The sequence below is a fragment of the Rousettus aegyptiacus genome, unplaced genomic scaffold (genome assembly GCF_014176215.1).
Source record: "Rousettus aegyptiacus isolate mRouAeg1 unplaced genomic scaffold, mRouAeg1.p scaffold_m13_p_1, whole genome shotgun sequence".
Taxonomy (NCBI): domain Eukaryota; kingdom Metazoa; phylum Chordata; class Mammalia; order Chiroptera; family Pteropodidae; genus Rousettus; species Rousettus aegyptiacus.
This window is the reverse complement of record NW_023416284.1, coordinates 43,843,838-43,860,177: the sequence shown is the minus strand read 5'-3', so window position 1 is coordinate 43,860,177 and position 16,340 is coordinate 43,843,838. Positions and strand designations below refer to the sequence as shown.

The 16,340-nt window shown below is 38.9% G+C and overlaps 1 protein-coding gene across 2 annotated transcripts in view; it reads right to left on the bottom strand.

Annotated features, from left to right (window-relative positions):
• Window positions 1–15,543, bottom strand: part of RAVER2 (ribonucleoprotein, PTB binding 2) — a 69,476-nt gene extending 53,933 nt beyond the window's left edge. For both annotated transcript variants that reach the window (XM_016159133.2, XM_036234830.1), the window contains exons 1-2: window positions 15,521–15,543; window positions 14,561–14,969 (exon numbers count right to left, since the gene is read on the bottom strand). In XM_016159133.2, coding sequence (XP_016014619.2) covers window positions 14,561–14,969; window positions 15,521–15,528 — 417 coding nt within the window. In that variant the 5' untranslated portion in view covers window positions 15,529–15,543. The remainder of the gene's footprint in view (window positions 1–14,560; window positions 14,970–15,520) is intronic.
• Between the last annotated feature and the right edge of the window lie 797 nt (window positions 15,544–16,340).

Here is a 16,340-nt window from a genome sequence, read left to right as displayed (position 1 = left end):
TTTTCTATTGTTTGTCTTTTATTGACTAGAAGATTTTGTTTTGTTTTTTTCCCCCAACATATTCTAAATACAAATCCTCTATTGGAAATTATTTTCTAAATGTATTCCCCTAGTATGTGATCTGTCATTCTGTCTCTTTGTGAGTTCTTTTGGAGAAGTTTTTCATTTTAATAAAGCCAAATTTATCAATTTTTTCCTTTACAATCTGTACCTTTCCTACTCAAGGTCAAAAAGCTATTTTTTCTTCCTTTAATTTTTAAGTTTTCCTTTGACTTACCAGTTTGCTTATCAGTTTTTAGTCAGGTTGGAGTTTAGTCAGTTGGAGTTAGCCATGTTATACTAGCTACAATTTCTAGCACAATCTTGAATATAGGTGATTCTTGTATTGCTCCTAATCTCAGGGGGAAAGTTTTCAGTATTTCACCACTGAATATGACTTTTAGCTTTTCTAGATAACTTTCAGTTTGAGAAAGTTATCTTCTATTCTTGCTTGCTATAAGTTTTTATTGTGAATGGGTATAAAATTTTATCAAACATTTTGAAGCCTGATCTTCATGCCAGTGATCTCCAAATTCTTATTTCCACCACAAATATCTCTTCTAGGCTCCAAACCTATATTCATTATTGCTTGCTTGGAACTGCATTTGGATGCACTGCACCAGATAATATTTTTTTCTTTGGTCTAACATGGGGCCTATAATACTTTTTGTGATACCAGATGAGTAAATGTAGTGTCAACTTTAACTTGGCTAAATTTTTAACAGCTTTTGATGTAGTTGTTTTCCTGAAAAGTTAATTTGAATAATCAGCTTTTTGCTAAGGGAATATTATGACTTGGCCTAAAAAAAATTTAATAAACTTTCGGGGTTTTTATTATTAATGGTAGTAGTAGTAGTATAATAATATACTACTGAGTGCTTACTTTATTCTAGGTACTTTACAGACATTACCTCTTTCAATCCTAACAACCAGATGAGCTGGATTTTAAAGGTGAATGTTAATATTCAGATTTTAAAGATGAGGACATTGAGGCCTAGGAAAGTGACTTGCACAGACAGTATGTGATGAATCTGGGATTCAAACCCAGGTCAAGAGACTCTACAGCAAACACAATGAACTATTATGCTATATTGTGTCTTAAGTATTACCAATACAAAAATAAAATCTATGAAATATTCATTCCCATCACATTCCTAAAGCTTACTGCATCACTGGCCTCCTAACCTTAGAATGTGAAAGAACAAAATTTGGGAGATAAAAACAAAAACAATATAATTTTACTTTCTGACAGATAAAAATATGATTGCATCATTCCCTTGTTTATATATTTCAATGAATTCTCATTTCCCTTAAAATAAAATCCAAACTCCCTAATATGGCTTTGAAACTTATAATTATCTGGTCCTGCTACGTGCCAGCTTTAATTACTAGCCCTCTAAACTCTATGCCTCAGCCACAGAGAACTAGCTTTTGGCCACCCTTTATCTTGTCTTCAGGACTTGGTACATCTTGTTATCACTGCCATGAATATTCTATACCTTTCTTTTCCCTACCATTCATTTAGCTCCCTCTCATCTCCTTGATCTCAGCTTTGATGAGTTTCTCTAAGGAAACTTTGTGAATCTCTGAGTATGGACTAGGTATCTTTCCCTTGTGTTTCAATAGCATTTACTTTGCCAGCATAACATTTATATGCCTCTCATGTTTTTCAACTGCATATATATCTGTATCTCTATTAGTCTGTCGGCTTAGCAATAGCAAATAACACACGTCTGCCATATTCATAAACAATATCTAGTGTAACATCTAGCAAAATTAGATCTTCAATATTTGTTAAATGCATTAATATTCGTTTCCAGATCGCCTTTATACGCCAATGAAGGTTGTTTCTTTTTTTTAGATTATTTTATAATCTTAACATAAACCAATACATGTTTAAAGTGCTCAAAAAGAAAAAAATTGAAAATACACTTTCTTTACACTAACCTTACACATAGCTCACATCTTTAAAAGAAAATATTTACATACCTCAATTAATATTGTATATCTACTGGTGAGAGGTTCTCCTTGAGCAGGTTTTACTATATGGATGTCCCCAAGAAGAGCAGTTAAATTTTCAGTAGATAGATTTAGATAATCACCCCTCCCAAAGAATAACCATACATAAATCACTATCCATTTTCCAAGATGCAAAATTTTTTATTTCAAATATCAGCTGGATATACTACTGTATTAGATTTCTATTGCTGTGCAACAAATTAAACTATTTAATAACAACACTCATTTATTCTCTCTCAATTCTGCAGGCTCTTAGCAAAAATATACTTCCACTCACTAAGGTATTTAGAATTCAGTTCCTTGTGGACGTAGAACTGAAAGGTCCATTTTCTTGCTGGCTATCAGCTGGAGACTACTCTCAGCTCCTCAAAGTCTTTGCATGTGGCCCATTCTGTATCCAAACCCAGCACCAGTACATCAAATCTTTCTTGTGCTTCAAATCATCTGACTTCTCCTTTTGCTGCTAGCCTGAGAAAACTGTTTTTAAAGAGCTAGTATGAGTAGATTGGGTTTACCTGTAGAATCTCCCTTTTGGTGTCCCTAAGTCAACTGATTAGTAATCTCAATTACATCTGCAAAAATCTCGTAATGCAACATAACAATTACACATGTGAGACCTTGTCACATTCACGGTTCCATGGACCAGAAAACTTAGGAGGTATTTTTAAAATCTTGTCTACTACAAATTACCACTAATAATAGGTATCACTTAGCAGCGGTCCTCGACCTTTTTGGCAACAAGGACCAGTGCTCTTATGAGAATCTAATGCCTGATGATCTGAGGTGGACGGAGGAGGTGATGCTAGTGCTGGGAAGTAGATGCAAACACAGACGAAGCTTCGTTGCTTGCTCACTACTCAACTCCTGTTGTGCAGCCTGGTTCCTAACAGGCCACGGACCAGTATCAGTCTGTGGCCCGGGGTTGGGGACCCCTGGTTTACTGTATACTTACACATACTTTACACAAAATATCTTATTTAATATCTCAGGTTTCAGAACTTGAGGAAAGTGAGGAGGATATTTGCACAGAAGAAAAACCCAGCACAGAACGTCAGAGCTCAGGCAAGGTGAGAAGGCCTTCTGGCCAGGGGAGCAGCCCTGTACAGGAGGATGGAGCTTCAGCTGCATGAGGTGGGCATCTGAAGGGGGGATGGTGCAGCCAGCAGCAGTGGTGATGGGAAATGTATTACATAAAGGGGGATTGTTCAACTAATGTATTAAGGATAACGAATACCAGGTTTTTCCCTGTCAGAAAAAGGAGTGACAAATATGGAATGGGAGAAAACTACAATGAACTCTATGGTACTGGATTACAATGTGATGTATCAGTGTGAACTCATTGCTTTTGTTAAATAAATTGAGACAAACAGATGTGTAAATGGACACATATATTTATGTATTCTCTAGCTTTGTCTACTAAGAGGACCTGAGAGCACTGACATCTCAACGGCAATGAGTACAGCTAACTCCCAGATCTTGTCATATTTCCCCTAAAAGAAACTGGGCACTGTAATAGTCATCTAGTGTGGCCATAACAAAATACCATAGAGTGGGTGGCTTACACAACAGAAACTTATTTTCTCACCATTGTGGAAGCTAGAATTCCAAGATCAAGGATCTAGTTGATTTGGTTTCTGGTGAGGTCTTTCTTCCGGGGTTGCAGATGGCTACCTTCTCACTATATCCTCACATGACCTTTCCTTGGTGCTTGTGCACAGGCGGGCGGAGGTGGCATAAAGCACAGAGAGAGAGTTCTCTGGTGTCTCTTCTTATAAGGACAGTAATCCAATCTGATCAAGGCCCCACCTTTATGACCTCATTTAATTACTTGAATAGAGTCCCCATCTTCAGATATAGCCACACTGGGAATTAAGGCTTCAACTAATGAATTTGGGAAAACACAAACATTTAGTTCATGAAACGGCTGATTGCAAGGCTGGAGCACAGAAAGTACAAAATAAGCTGCAACATCTTGTTATGTCAAAAACAAAAGTGCCCAGTGAATGATGAGGACATGTTAAAAGGACACAGGATACATAGGATCCTTCCCTTAAGTATGTGCTGGAATTAGTGACTTGTTTCCAAACAATGATGAATGGGAAAATAGTGTTTTACAAATGCAGCAGACATCACCTTAAGTAAATGATCAAGGTTGACACCGCCAGTGGTAAATCATGTCATGTACTCCTACAGTGATATAAGCAGACATGTACTTCATCTCTGGAATTCTTCCCAAAATTCTATAACCCTAATCTCTCATTTAAAAAAAAAAAAAAACATCATACAAACCCAAACTGAGGAACATGCTAAAAGATATCTGAGCAAACTGTCAAGATCATGAAAGCCAGAAGAGACTTGAGAAACTGGTACAGAATGAAGACTTAAGATACATGATGACTAAATGCAATGTGGCACCCTGGACTGGATCCTAGAACATGAAAAGGACTTAAATAAAAACACTAATGGCATTCAAAGTCTGCAGTTCAGTTAATAATAATGTACCAATGTTAATTCTGTAGTCTAGACTAATGTACCTTGGTTATGTGAGATGTAGCATTAGGGGAAACTGGATAAACAATATATGGGAACTCTATGTATACCATCCTTGTAACTTTTTTTTGTAAATCTAAAATTTTCCCAACATTAAAAGTTTATTTAAGAAGAGGACACAGGGGCCGGCTTGAAGATGCCCCCATTGCCCAAATGTAAAACAATTTAGGCATCAAAGTAAATACTCGTAGCAATGCAGGATAACCCACAGAACTTGGGAAACTATAGCCGCATTTTTGATATAAATGAATAAATGCATAAATTGAACATATGGTGGGGAATAGAATATTTACAGTCTTAAAGTATCTCCCCTCAAAATCCTTATTACGAAGGGCAAACCTGGAGAAGTCTAGCATATACTACTTTAATAAACGTCAATCAAAGTGATCAAAGTTAACTATCAACAGTGAGACAAATCTAAAACATGCACCACACTGTGATGTCCCTGCCAAGGATATACAATTGAATCTAACCATGAAGAAATGTCAGACAAAACCAAATAGGACATTCTATGAAGTTAAGTGATCTATAATCTTCAATAGGGTCAAGGTCATAAAAATCAAGGAAAACCTGAAGAATTATTCCAGACTGAAGACTAAAGAGACATGATAATAAAGTACACGATGTGTTTCTGAACTGGATCTTTTCATTGTAAAAAGACTGTGATAGGACAACTGGCAAACCATAAACACCATCTGTGGATTAGATGGCAGTATTTTAACTTTGATGGTAGTAATGTGGTTATGTTGGAGAATTTGTAAGAAATATACAATAAAACACTCAAGGTGGTAGAGCATCAGGTCAGTACTCACTCTCACACAGTTCAGGAAAAAAAGGTCTTGTACAGTATAGTCATGTGCTGCATAACAACATTTTAGTCAACGACGGCTCACATATAAAATAATGGTTCTACAAGACTGTAATGGGGCGGAAAAATTCCTCCTAATGACTTGGTAGCTGCCTTAACGTCTCAGTGCAATGTGATGCTGGTGTAAACAAACGCACTGTGTGCTGTCAGTTGTACAAAAGAATAGCACATAGTTATGTACAGTACACAATACATGATAATAAACAACTGTTCCTGGTTTATGTATTTACTATACTATACTTTTTATCATTAAAGTGTACTTTTTCTACTTATAAAAAAATTATTTGTCGTAAAACAATATGCAGTGTTGCACCTGTGGCAGCCTCCTAAGTCTCATGTTTATGACTCCTGATCGCATCATTTTCTCTTGTGCTTGATTTAATCTTGTGTTGTCTTGTCCAATAACATGCTGTACAGGCTTGTAGTCTAGGAGCAATAGGCTATATCATATAGGTGCATAGTAGGTTTCTGTAAGTGTACTCTGTGATGTTTGCATAATGACAAAATTGCCTAATGATACTTTTCTCTGAAAGTATTCCCCTCCTTAAGTGGCGCGTAACTATACTTACAACTCTTCTGTAAGCCTGAGATTATTTCAAAACTTAAAATTTCCCAGGTTCACATGTTTTTGTTTATTGCCATTATTTTGATTCTAGATGAGGTGGCAAAAAAAAAAAAAAAAAAAAAAACCCACGAAGTATAAAGTCAGAAAAATGAAGACTAGCCTGGAATCAAAAGCAAGTAGTTAAACTTGCAGGTAATACAAGATACAAAGTCCAGGAAATAAAGGCAAGCTGGGAGCTACAAGCAGATAATCACTGTAGTGTGGGAGGAAATATAGAAAAACTGAGTAGCTGGGGCAAAGAGGGTGAGGTGGAGTGGGCTGGGTGGAAGGGGGTGGCAGGAAGAGAGGTAAAAGTTATGCATACAGATACAGGCTTAAACAAATTCAATGAATCCTAAATTTGGCATTCAGGTGCTAACAAATGTTTAAGAAAAAGCTTCAAACATACATGCAAAAAATGTACCAGCAAAGGGAAGAAGAAAATAAATTCCCAAATCTAAAGATAATGATAGCAAATAAGCACGAAGTTAAGCACCAAATGCCTAGAAAACAAGTTTAGAGACTTACAAGGAGTTAGGAATTCACAAATCCAACGAAAGATACTTATTGTGAAAAACACTGAACAACACAATGGACAACAGTCTTAATATGTTTTAACAAGAAACATTCTTTGTATTAATCTCTGACTTTTAATAAATGTTAAAAAAGAAATATTATACTGTAATTCCTCGTAAACCTCTTAGAAAAAAATTTGGGGGGGGGGCATCTACTCTGTACGAGACACAGTACCTAAAGTGTCAGTCATATGTGCTGGGTGACAAGAGAACAAGGAACTTTTACATCAAATGTCAACTGACATGGTTGACTTTTTTAGAAAGAAAATTAAGGAGCCTAATTTATATTCCTGCCCAGGAAAATCATCCCACCTATGCCTAAGAGTTTCTAAAAAAAACTCTTCTGAAGAAGCAGCTTAATTTAAGATCTACTCAAGAGATCCATACTCAGGTGAAGTCCCAAAAACATGATGAAAATTACACTGGCGTAGAAAGGCACTTCTCAACCTAGGTCTACAATCCCCAGTGGCATCAAGGGTGAATTCCAAGAGATCCATAATCCTTGAAATTAATGCAAATTTTTGTGTGCCTATGAATATTAGTGCTTTTCTGGAGAGATGGCTTGTTGCTTTCAACTTACTCAGAAGCCATAAAGAGTTGACTGATTAAATAATTTTAAGTGAATGGTATAACTTCACTGCCAAAAAAAGAACACAGTCATACAATGCAAAATTTGTTCATTTTACAAACCAATCCTGAGAGCTGGTCATGTGCCAGACATATTAACAGGAGTACAGTATTTTAGAACAAAGTATATGGGTATCCCCTTCTACTTTAAACTTCCCTTGGAACAATGTGTCAGGTTCTAGGTTAAACACTGGTGATACAAAGGTAAACATACGATCCCTGTCCTTTGAAACACTTACAATACAGAGTGCACAGAATTACAATTATAATACAGTGTAGGATAAGAATATCAGCTCTGGAGTCAAAGAGATATTAGTTCTCCACTCTATCACTAATTAGCTGAATGACCTGGGGCAAATTGCTTGACGTTAATCTTGCATCTTTGTTTTCCTATCAGTAAAAGAGAATAATAAATTCTTATGGCTTTGAAATGAGGATTTAATATAAACAAAATACAATGTACAGTAAGTAGCTGGCAACGGTGGGCACCCAATAAACAAAGGCTGTTACTTTTATTATAGTTATCTAAAGGAAAGAATTTTGTTCAGTCTGAGGGATAACAGGGAGATCTCAACTAGACAACCATGCTCAATTTTGGTCGCCACATTTTAAGAGATACAATGACAAAGTGGTAGTGGTGTATGTGCAGAGAAAAATAGAGAAGATGGTGAGGAAACTTGGGCTCATGTCCTAAAAATTAGCAGTTTGAAGAAACTGATGTTATAAGTTAAAAAAGAAACTATCATAAATTATATTTCTGGAGGGGAGAAACTAAATCAAGATATCAAAATGTCAAGGAAATAACTTTTATATATTCAATATAAATAAGAAATTTATAACAAAGAAATCTGTCTGAAGATGGAGTAGGATACCTTATAAAGCAGTGATTTTTTTGAAACTAAAGGTGTTAAAATGTGCTAGAATTCATGTGTTGAGGACTGACTATAAATTGAATTCATATAGAGACTCACTTAACCTAGCAGCCAAATAAAAGTCCTAGGCTTTTCTGCTATACCAGGCTAAAACAATCACCATGGCCAAGGGACTACCGCAGACTGGCAGAGGTCCAGGTACTGTTCACATTTTAACTGATTCCAATGGCAAAAGGGAAAAATTCTGTTTGTTGGTTTATGTCACCCCTTCAGATGGGGAGAGATCAAACCCACTTTAATCACCTCGTTGCTAAATAATGAGGAAGGGTTAGGTCCTCACAGGAAAATCTGTGCACTATTAGGAAAAACAAGAGGAAGAACGGAGACTGGGTAAACAACGATATCAGAAGCTCAATAAGAAACAGACTGCACATTCGACAACTAAGTCGCTGGAGAGAATTTTCTGAAGAGACCTCCTACAAAAATTCAAAGAAATCCTATGGCTAGCAACAATCTCCTACAACCCCTAGGCCTAAGTAGGCAAGGTGAGTTACAACAAGGGGGAAGCTTAGTCCCATGGACAGAGCCTCTGGAAAGAAACTGACCTTTGAAACAGGAAATAGCCAAGCCACAGTAACCTAGTAGAGAGGCAGGTGAGTGATAAAATGCTCCACTCTCTCTCCTCCACCTTATGATCTCTCACTAGTGGTTCTGGCCAAATGCAACTGGAAACCAGAAGATGAGAAAGCCTTGTTAGTGTAATTCATAGTACAGGTTAGCTTCCCAGGACACCAGGTGAAAAAGGGTAGAGACAGATCTGGAGGGTCAAATGGAAGATACCAGCACAGCAAGCAAGGACGACCCTCTGCAGATAACCATGAGCCAAAATGGTCTGATCAACCCACTTTTCACACATTATCCCTCTCAGTGCACAAGGTCCCCTTAGAGCAAGGCAACTGTTTCTTTAGGCAAACAAAATATAAACAGAGCCAGGGTCCCTAATAAGCAATTTTAGAATGATTAAATTGAGATCATTTGTTTTCTTTATTTACATTGTTTCCTTTATTTGCCTGTTTCAGCTGGGTTAAGTATAGTTAAGCATAACGCTTTCTGTCCACAGATAATAAACCCAAGAAGACCCTAAGCGCCACTAGCAATAAGGGAGGGAAGATAAGAATTAAGAGACAAAACTCAAGGGGTTAGTGATAGGGACCCCTTTTCTAAGAACAGCCTTCCATGAGAGTTGATCTCACGTAATGCTTCCCTAATCTTCTGAATCTTGTTTATTTAAAGAGCAATTCCCTTAAACACAGCCCTTTGAGGCTCTAACATAAGACACGGGGCATCCATCGATGATTTGACGCTGGGAGAGTTTCTGTTCCTGCATAAAGCTCATTCAATGTTATTGTATTATTTAAAGTAATCTTAAATTTCAGAACCATCATAACCTGAAACGATGTTAAACTGCTAGCTGGCAAAACTAAATGCCACCTACCATAATCCTTCTATGGGAAAACATGTTCCAAGTCCAAAAAATAATTTGTCAGTATAACCCCTTTATTAATTAAGAAATGGTCTATAAATCAGGCTTTAAACTGCTGTTAACACCCAGCACTGTGATGCTAACCACAAAGTTTTCCTCTTCTTGAATATGTTTTCAGAGCAGAGAACAACCATGGCTAAAATACTTTTCAAGAATATCTGCCGAGACTAAAAACTTATAGAGCCAGTAGTGTCCCAGAAATCTGGAAGTATATTCCTCTAGCAGCTTTCACAGTCCTTGTTACAATGGAAAGAAGATAAAATAAACATAATATAAGTAGAACCCATAATGCAATTCAGATCAACTACATTAGAAGAGAAAGTGTAATATAACTTTTATGTAGTATAAACTATACTAAGAAAAATAACTTTGGAAACAAAATGACATTCTCGATGGAAAAAAAGAATAATTTCAAAATGTGAAAGCAACCCAGTATTGTCAGAAAAAGTGGCAAATAATTAGCCCCACTTTAAAAAGAGGCAATAATTACTAAATGTTGTTAGTGAAAGTAATGTATATTTTTAAATCCCACAGTTAAAGAACACAAAGCATGTGAGAAAATTCTATTGGTTTTTGATTAATATAAAAGAAAAATGGAATAAATAGCTTTAAAAAAGAAAATCAACCAGAGTACTTGGTTGATAATGCTATGCTTTCAAATGGGGCTCTGTGAATTAACTACCAAACTTCTCAATTAACTACCATAATAGAGTACTTTGAAATGAAAGCTAATAATATACAAAGTGAGACAATAGAATGTTTCTTCTATTACTGATCTTGGCTGTTAGCCCTAAGCACTTCACATTTTTTTCTAATTACACAATAACATCTTTCAGATTTTAAAATAAACACAACAAAAAAACACATGTGCACACATACGACATATATGAAAAAAAAAACAGTGAACTCAAGCAACATAGGAAATAAATGGCACTGTTGTCTCTATTTTGAAACCACAGTAACAATACTATTGAAATGGAACAAGGTCAATCATAAAAAAAGTAAACAATTTTTAGAAATGCAGTAAAAAAACACATATTAGGGTATTATCTTAACTAACCCGAAACCTAAATTCAGAGTTGCAAAAGACTATTCACACACATGGCTATTCTGAATAAGAACCAGTGTTCACAACATCATTATTATTCACTATAAATAATTACAGTAATCATAAATATTATTCACAATAAACTAATCACTCCAATTACATTCCAAAACACTGACATTCAAAGAGAGAACTATAAATATCCAAACCACGGTGGTATGAAAGACTTGGGGATCCAGGAATCTTGATAAAACTACAGTAGAATCCATTGCGGGACAACTAAGAAATGAGGCTGGGGCTAAGTTACAAAATGTCTAGAATCTTAGATTTCTATCCTATCATGTCTTGCTTTTTAAATGAGGTCTACTTCGTGGTAATACAGGAGTATGAAAAATCATACATAATTATGGTAGATCCTCCATAAATGCCAAGTTTATAAAAAAAATTAGAGTTAAACACGTCACTGTTTTTATATTAAATCCACTTTTACTGGAACATAAAATTATATAGATTTTCAAACAGAAAATGAAGCTTCAAAGCAATTTCACTCTTGCAGAAAGCTAATTCAGGTTCATTACTCTTTATAGTTTGAAGAAACGAGACAAATTGAACTATTTGAGGAAAAGTTTGACAGGCAGTGATAGGAATGCGGAATCAAAGTTTTTTTTGTTTGTTTTTTAAAGTAGGAGAGTGATATCAAATTTGCGCTTTGAGCAGCTCAAGGGAAGCAGTAAGCAGAATGGGATACAACATAAAAGGAAAATAATAACGGGAGGCAAAAAAGAGAAAATTCTTAATAGCCTGTTTAAGAAATGAAAAGGACATGAACCAGAGCTGAGGCTTATGAGGACATACAGGGCTAGGAGGATTTGAGAAGGCACAGGAGGCTGACCAGATAGTGCCTGACTGCACAGTAACTGTTCAATGAGACAGCTTTTGAGAACTTACTGGCATAAAGATGTTCATTTTTTAGAGCTAGTATTTCTGTAAGGTACTTGATATATATCTTTAAAAGCTCCCACTTTCTTTCAATGTGCCTTTTAATCATGGGAAGTGTAAAGATGTAAGGTGCTATTGCAAATGGTATATACCAAAAATTAAAATTTGAGTAAGATTTACGAAAACTATATTTAATAATGAAAATACCCGTGTTTTCAAAATGTTAAAACTTATTGGGCTCCTACTAATCAGTTACCAATGCAGCTTTTCCAGAGACATAGTAATACAGTTTGAGGTCTAGAGTTGGAATGGCTTTGATCTTTAATGTGATATTCTAGACTAAGTGAATAAACAGATTTTTCTAGAAAAGAATAAGAATTTGAGTATTTTAAAATACCTGATAATGTAATAACTGAACAAAAAGTAGTAACTTTAAAAAACTATTACAGTAATTTCACAATGAGTAGTTTAGCCAGGTGACGCCAGCTGAAAGGCACAAAATAAAATTAAAGTAAACCTTCATTAGTAAGTTGACAGAACAATGCAGCCACTAAGGAAAAAAAGACATTAGAATTGTTAAAAGCTAAAATACCAAAATCCTTGCAGAATATATTCATGAAAATATCACGATGAGAAAAAGCAGATGAAGTAAAGGTCAACTTTACTGGACCAATAAAAAAAGCAATCCTCAATAAGTAATCTAAAAAAAGACTATTTTAATTGCTTTTAGAAACTAGCATACTTTGGTCTATTTCCCTTATTTATGTAACACAGATCACTGAGTTATAATATAAAATATAAAAAACATTTTATTACGGAAATCACTAAACTGCTGGGACGAGTCTGAAAACTAGTCTCTAGGTCCTAACAACTTTTTTTTGCTTTTAGATGAAACTCTTTAGCTCTCAAAAACATGGCATAAGAAATTAACATAAAAATTTAAGATACTTTATGGCAGTAAAAGACTCATCTAGACTTACAGACCTTATACAAAGTTTATTCCATAGCTTATGCTCGCTACCTTAGAGGGAATCTGAAGATGTTGGCTAAAAATAAATTCATAACAGAAAAAGAATATCTCAAAAATACAAATCAGTGTAATTCTCATAAAACCTCTCTGCACCACAAACACCAGGTAATTAAAACTGTTCCTGTTATTAGACTCTTTGATATATATTTTTTTCATGTCTCTCGAGAAGGGAAATGTCTAAAATTTTGGATCTGAATATTTTCAGAATGCAAGGAAATGTGATAAAAATGGTTAACATTCAACAAAGGAAATCAAGACACATCCATCTCTCTTCTCCTAGATTGTCTACATGCACAGCTGCTATTTCTTCAATTTGCTTTTTAAAATACTGTCATCTGCCTCTTCCAAGCCTCCCTCTTCCTGGGCTCCCTTGCTCTCCTCTATTGGTGTGGGCAGGGGGAAGTTGCTGCCATGAAATCAGTCCATTGCAAGTGTCCTTAAAGGTAACAACACAAAACATTACCTGCCTGATGGGAAGTAGACAATGATAAACAACTGAAAGAGGGATGAGATATACAGTACTAACAGAGACAGTTTTACATTGCTTTTCGAAACAAAATGGCCCCTCATGCATAAGGGTTATAAGGTTATATGCTCACATTTAGTGTGAGTGGCTATGGGAGGTCTAATTACATAGTGAAGAGGCATTAGTCTCACCGATCTTACTTAGGGCAGAACTGCCCTGCGATTATCAATATCCAGCCCACATGCAATTCCATGCATCCTGTTAAAGGAGGAACTACATGAGTTAGCCCAAATCTACAACTACCAGGACAGTCCACCCTCCCTATCCACACGAAATATATAAATTCAAGTTATAAGTGAAATAAATGTGACTAATTAAGACACTGTCAAGAATCAAAGAAATGATCTCATTTTCTTCAGTAAAACAAAAATGCATAGGTATACATTTACATGGAAAGAGAGGATGATATCCCATGTTAACGATGGTTATCTTTAAGTATCAAGAATATGAGTGATTTCTATTTCCTCCTTTGCGTTTCTCTGTACTTTCTTGCTTTCCTACAATGAGCATGTAACTTTGGCAATCGAGGGCGCGGGGTGACCAGGTTAGTTAAATAGATGCAGAGCTTTTAATCCTAAAGCATCAATTACTCTGGATCAAAGACACAAAGAGGCCTATCTTTAAGCTTCCTAGGAGTCACTGAGGAACAAATCCTCCAATACTTGGCATGACAGAAGACGGCTGCAAGGCTTCTCAAAGCGCTGTGATAACCTCTCTATCCCAGGGCCTTAGCAAACTGAGGGGACAGAGTTGTTCCATACAAACTTGGTCAAGCGCTTTCTGCAACAGGAAAACTCGCTCCCAGCTCTCCCGTGATCCCGCCCCCTGTGGCACACCCAAGTCCCGAGGACCCTAGGCGGGACCCTTCGCCCCTTTCAGGGTGCTCCCGAAGACTCGGCTGCCCCCAAATCTCTGCTCCACAGCTCACGAGCCTCTCTTTCACCTACTTCTTCCTCTTCTACTCCTGACCCCTTCCCCCCATACACACCCAAGGGACCACCGGGGAAGGAGAGAGCAGGCGGGACTCAGAGGCAGCCGCCCTGATTCCCGTGACCTTGGACAAGCTGCCTCGCCTCTCTGAGCCTCAGTTTCCTAATCTGCCACCCTCGCAGGGTGACCGACCTTAAGCTCAGAAACCGGGAGGTGGGGGGCGCTTTGCAAAAGCGACGGGCAGTTCTCCTGACTGCACGGATCCCCTCCTTGCCTCTAGTCCCCGACCGCCCCAAGGCGTCGGGCAGCAGCCTGGACACCAGGGGCAGCTTCCCTCCCGAGCCCTGCCCTGCTGCCCCGGGACGCGTCGCCTCCCTGCCCGGTCCCCCGTACCTGGCAGCTGCAGTCCTGGGGCAGGTTTTTCACCAGGATCTTCCTACGGTTGCTCAGCTCCCGGTGCATCCGCTGCAGCCGCGCGGCGACCTCCTCCGGGTGCAGCGCGGCGGGCGCGGGGCGGCGGGCGACCTCGCACGTCCTGGCGGAGGAGCCCGGCCCGCGCGGCCCCGACCCGGCGCCCGGCCCCGCCGCGCCGCCCAGGCCCGCGCCCCCCTCGCGACCGCCGCTTCCCGCCGCCGCCATCTTCCTGGCGCCCCGCGGCTGCGGGCTCCTCGGGAGGCTCGAGGGGAAGCGGAGACGGAGCGCGGGAGGAGGCCCGGGCGGGGGCCAGGCGGGCAGAGGCCGCAGAGTGGGCCCCGCGCACGGCGAGGGGGAGAGGCCGGGAGGCGGCGCCGCAACCAGCAGCCTGCGGGCGGGGAGAGGAAACCTGAGCGCCGAGGAGGAGCCCAGCACCCCCTCGCGGGAACCCCCCGCGCGCCGGCGGTGCCCGCCCCTCTCGCCCTCCCGCTCCCGGGGCCCCGGGCGCTGCCACCCCGACACCTGTGCAGGCGCCGGCGGGCGCGGGGGCTCCCCCCACCCCCTCCCCGCAAGGCCTCAGCGAACTCCCCGCCTGGGGCTCTGGGCGTGCGGCCCCTCGCGGGCGGGTTCCAGGGGGACTCGAAGCCCCAGACGCCCGTCCCCGCCCGGCCTCCCTATGGGACACCGCAGGTGCCCCCGAGCTGCCCTCGAATGTCCCGCGCTAGGGCAGCTCGGGGGCTGCACACGGGGATTCAAGCTCCCCAAACGCAAGGAGGCGGTCTTGGGGCTCCAGACGGTCGCCCCGTGCTCCGCATATTTGGCGAAAAAGTTTGAATTTACAGTGAAAAAATAAAACTTGAGATTTTCTATGGAATGCAAAAATTCCGGAGGAAATTTCATATTTTTTTGGAAAAACCTCATCGCAAAGTATTTTCCCACCTGTACATAGGAGAAAGCCTGTGTGCCTTCGCTCGCCCCTCCGTCGGTGTTGTACAGTTCTTAAGATGTGAAACCTGGAAGGTTGGATATGCAACACAAAGCAATGCTGAAACAAAGACTAAAACGAAAGAAGAGCAATGACACAGGGCAGGAGAATACCCTACCGAAACAGAGGGAGAGTTACATAGTAGACCTATATATACTTAGTGAAAGTGATTTTATCAGGTCAAACAATCCGGCAACCTTTGACTGGCAGCAACCCAAATGACTAACGGCAATATGGAACATCCATCTTATAAGTATGTAGCATGCAAATTACTCATGCAAAAAATAAAAATAAAAGACTGCTTAACACCAATATTATCCCGTTAGAGAAAATATTTTAAATAAATAATCAAAAAATAAAAAAATGTTTTATAAAAAATACTATATATTCAGTACTTACACTGTGCACCCACGTATTTCTAAGTACTTTACATGTATTTCATTTACTCGTCACAATAACCCGGTTTTATTTTAGGCTCTATTATTCTCATTTTACACATGAAGAAATGGAGTCTGGTCTGCTTAATTCTAAAGCCCAATGCTATTAATAGTATAAAAAAAGTCATCTGTAACCCTAAAATAATGACTAATATTCCCGAGTTTATTCTCTGCTAATAGGTACTCATATCATTAAAATGATTCTGTAGTACACCTATGTTCATAGCAGCACTATTCCCAGTAACTGAAGAGTGGACAACCCAAAAGCTCATCTACCAATGAACAGAAAAATTATTGCATATAAATACAATGGAATATTACTCAACCATGAAAAGGA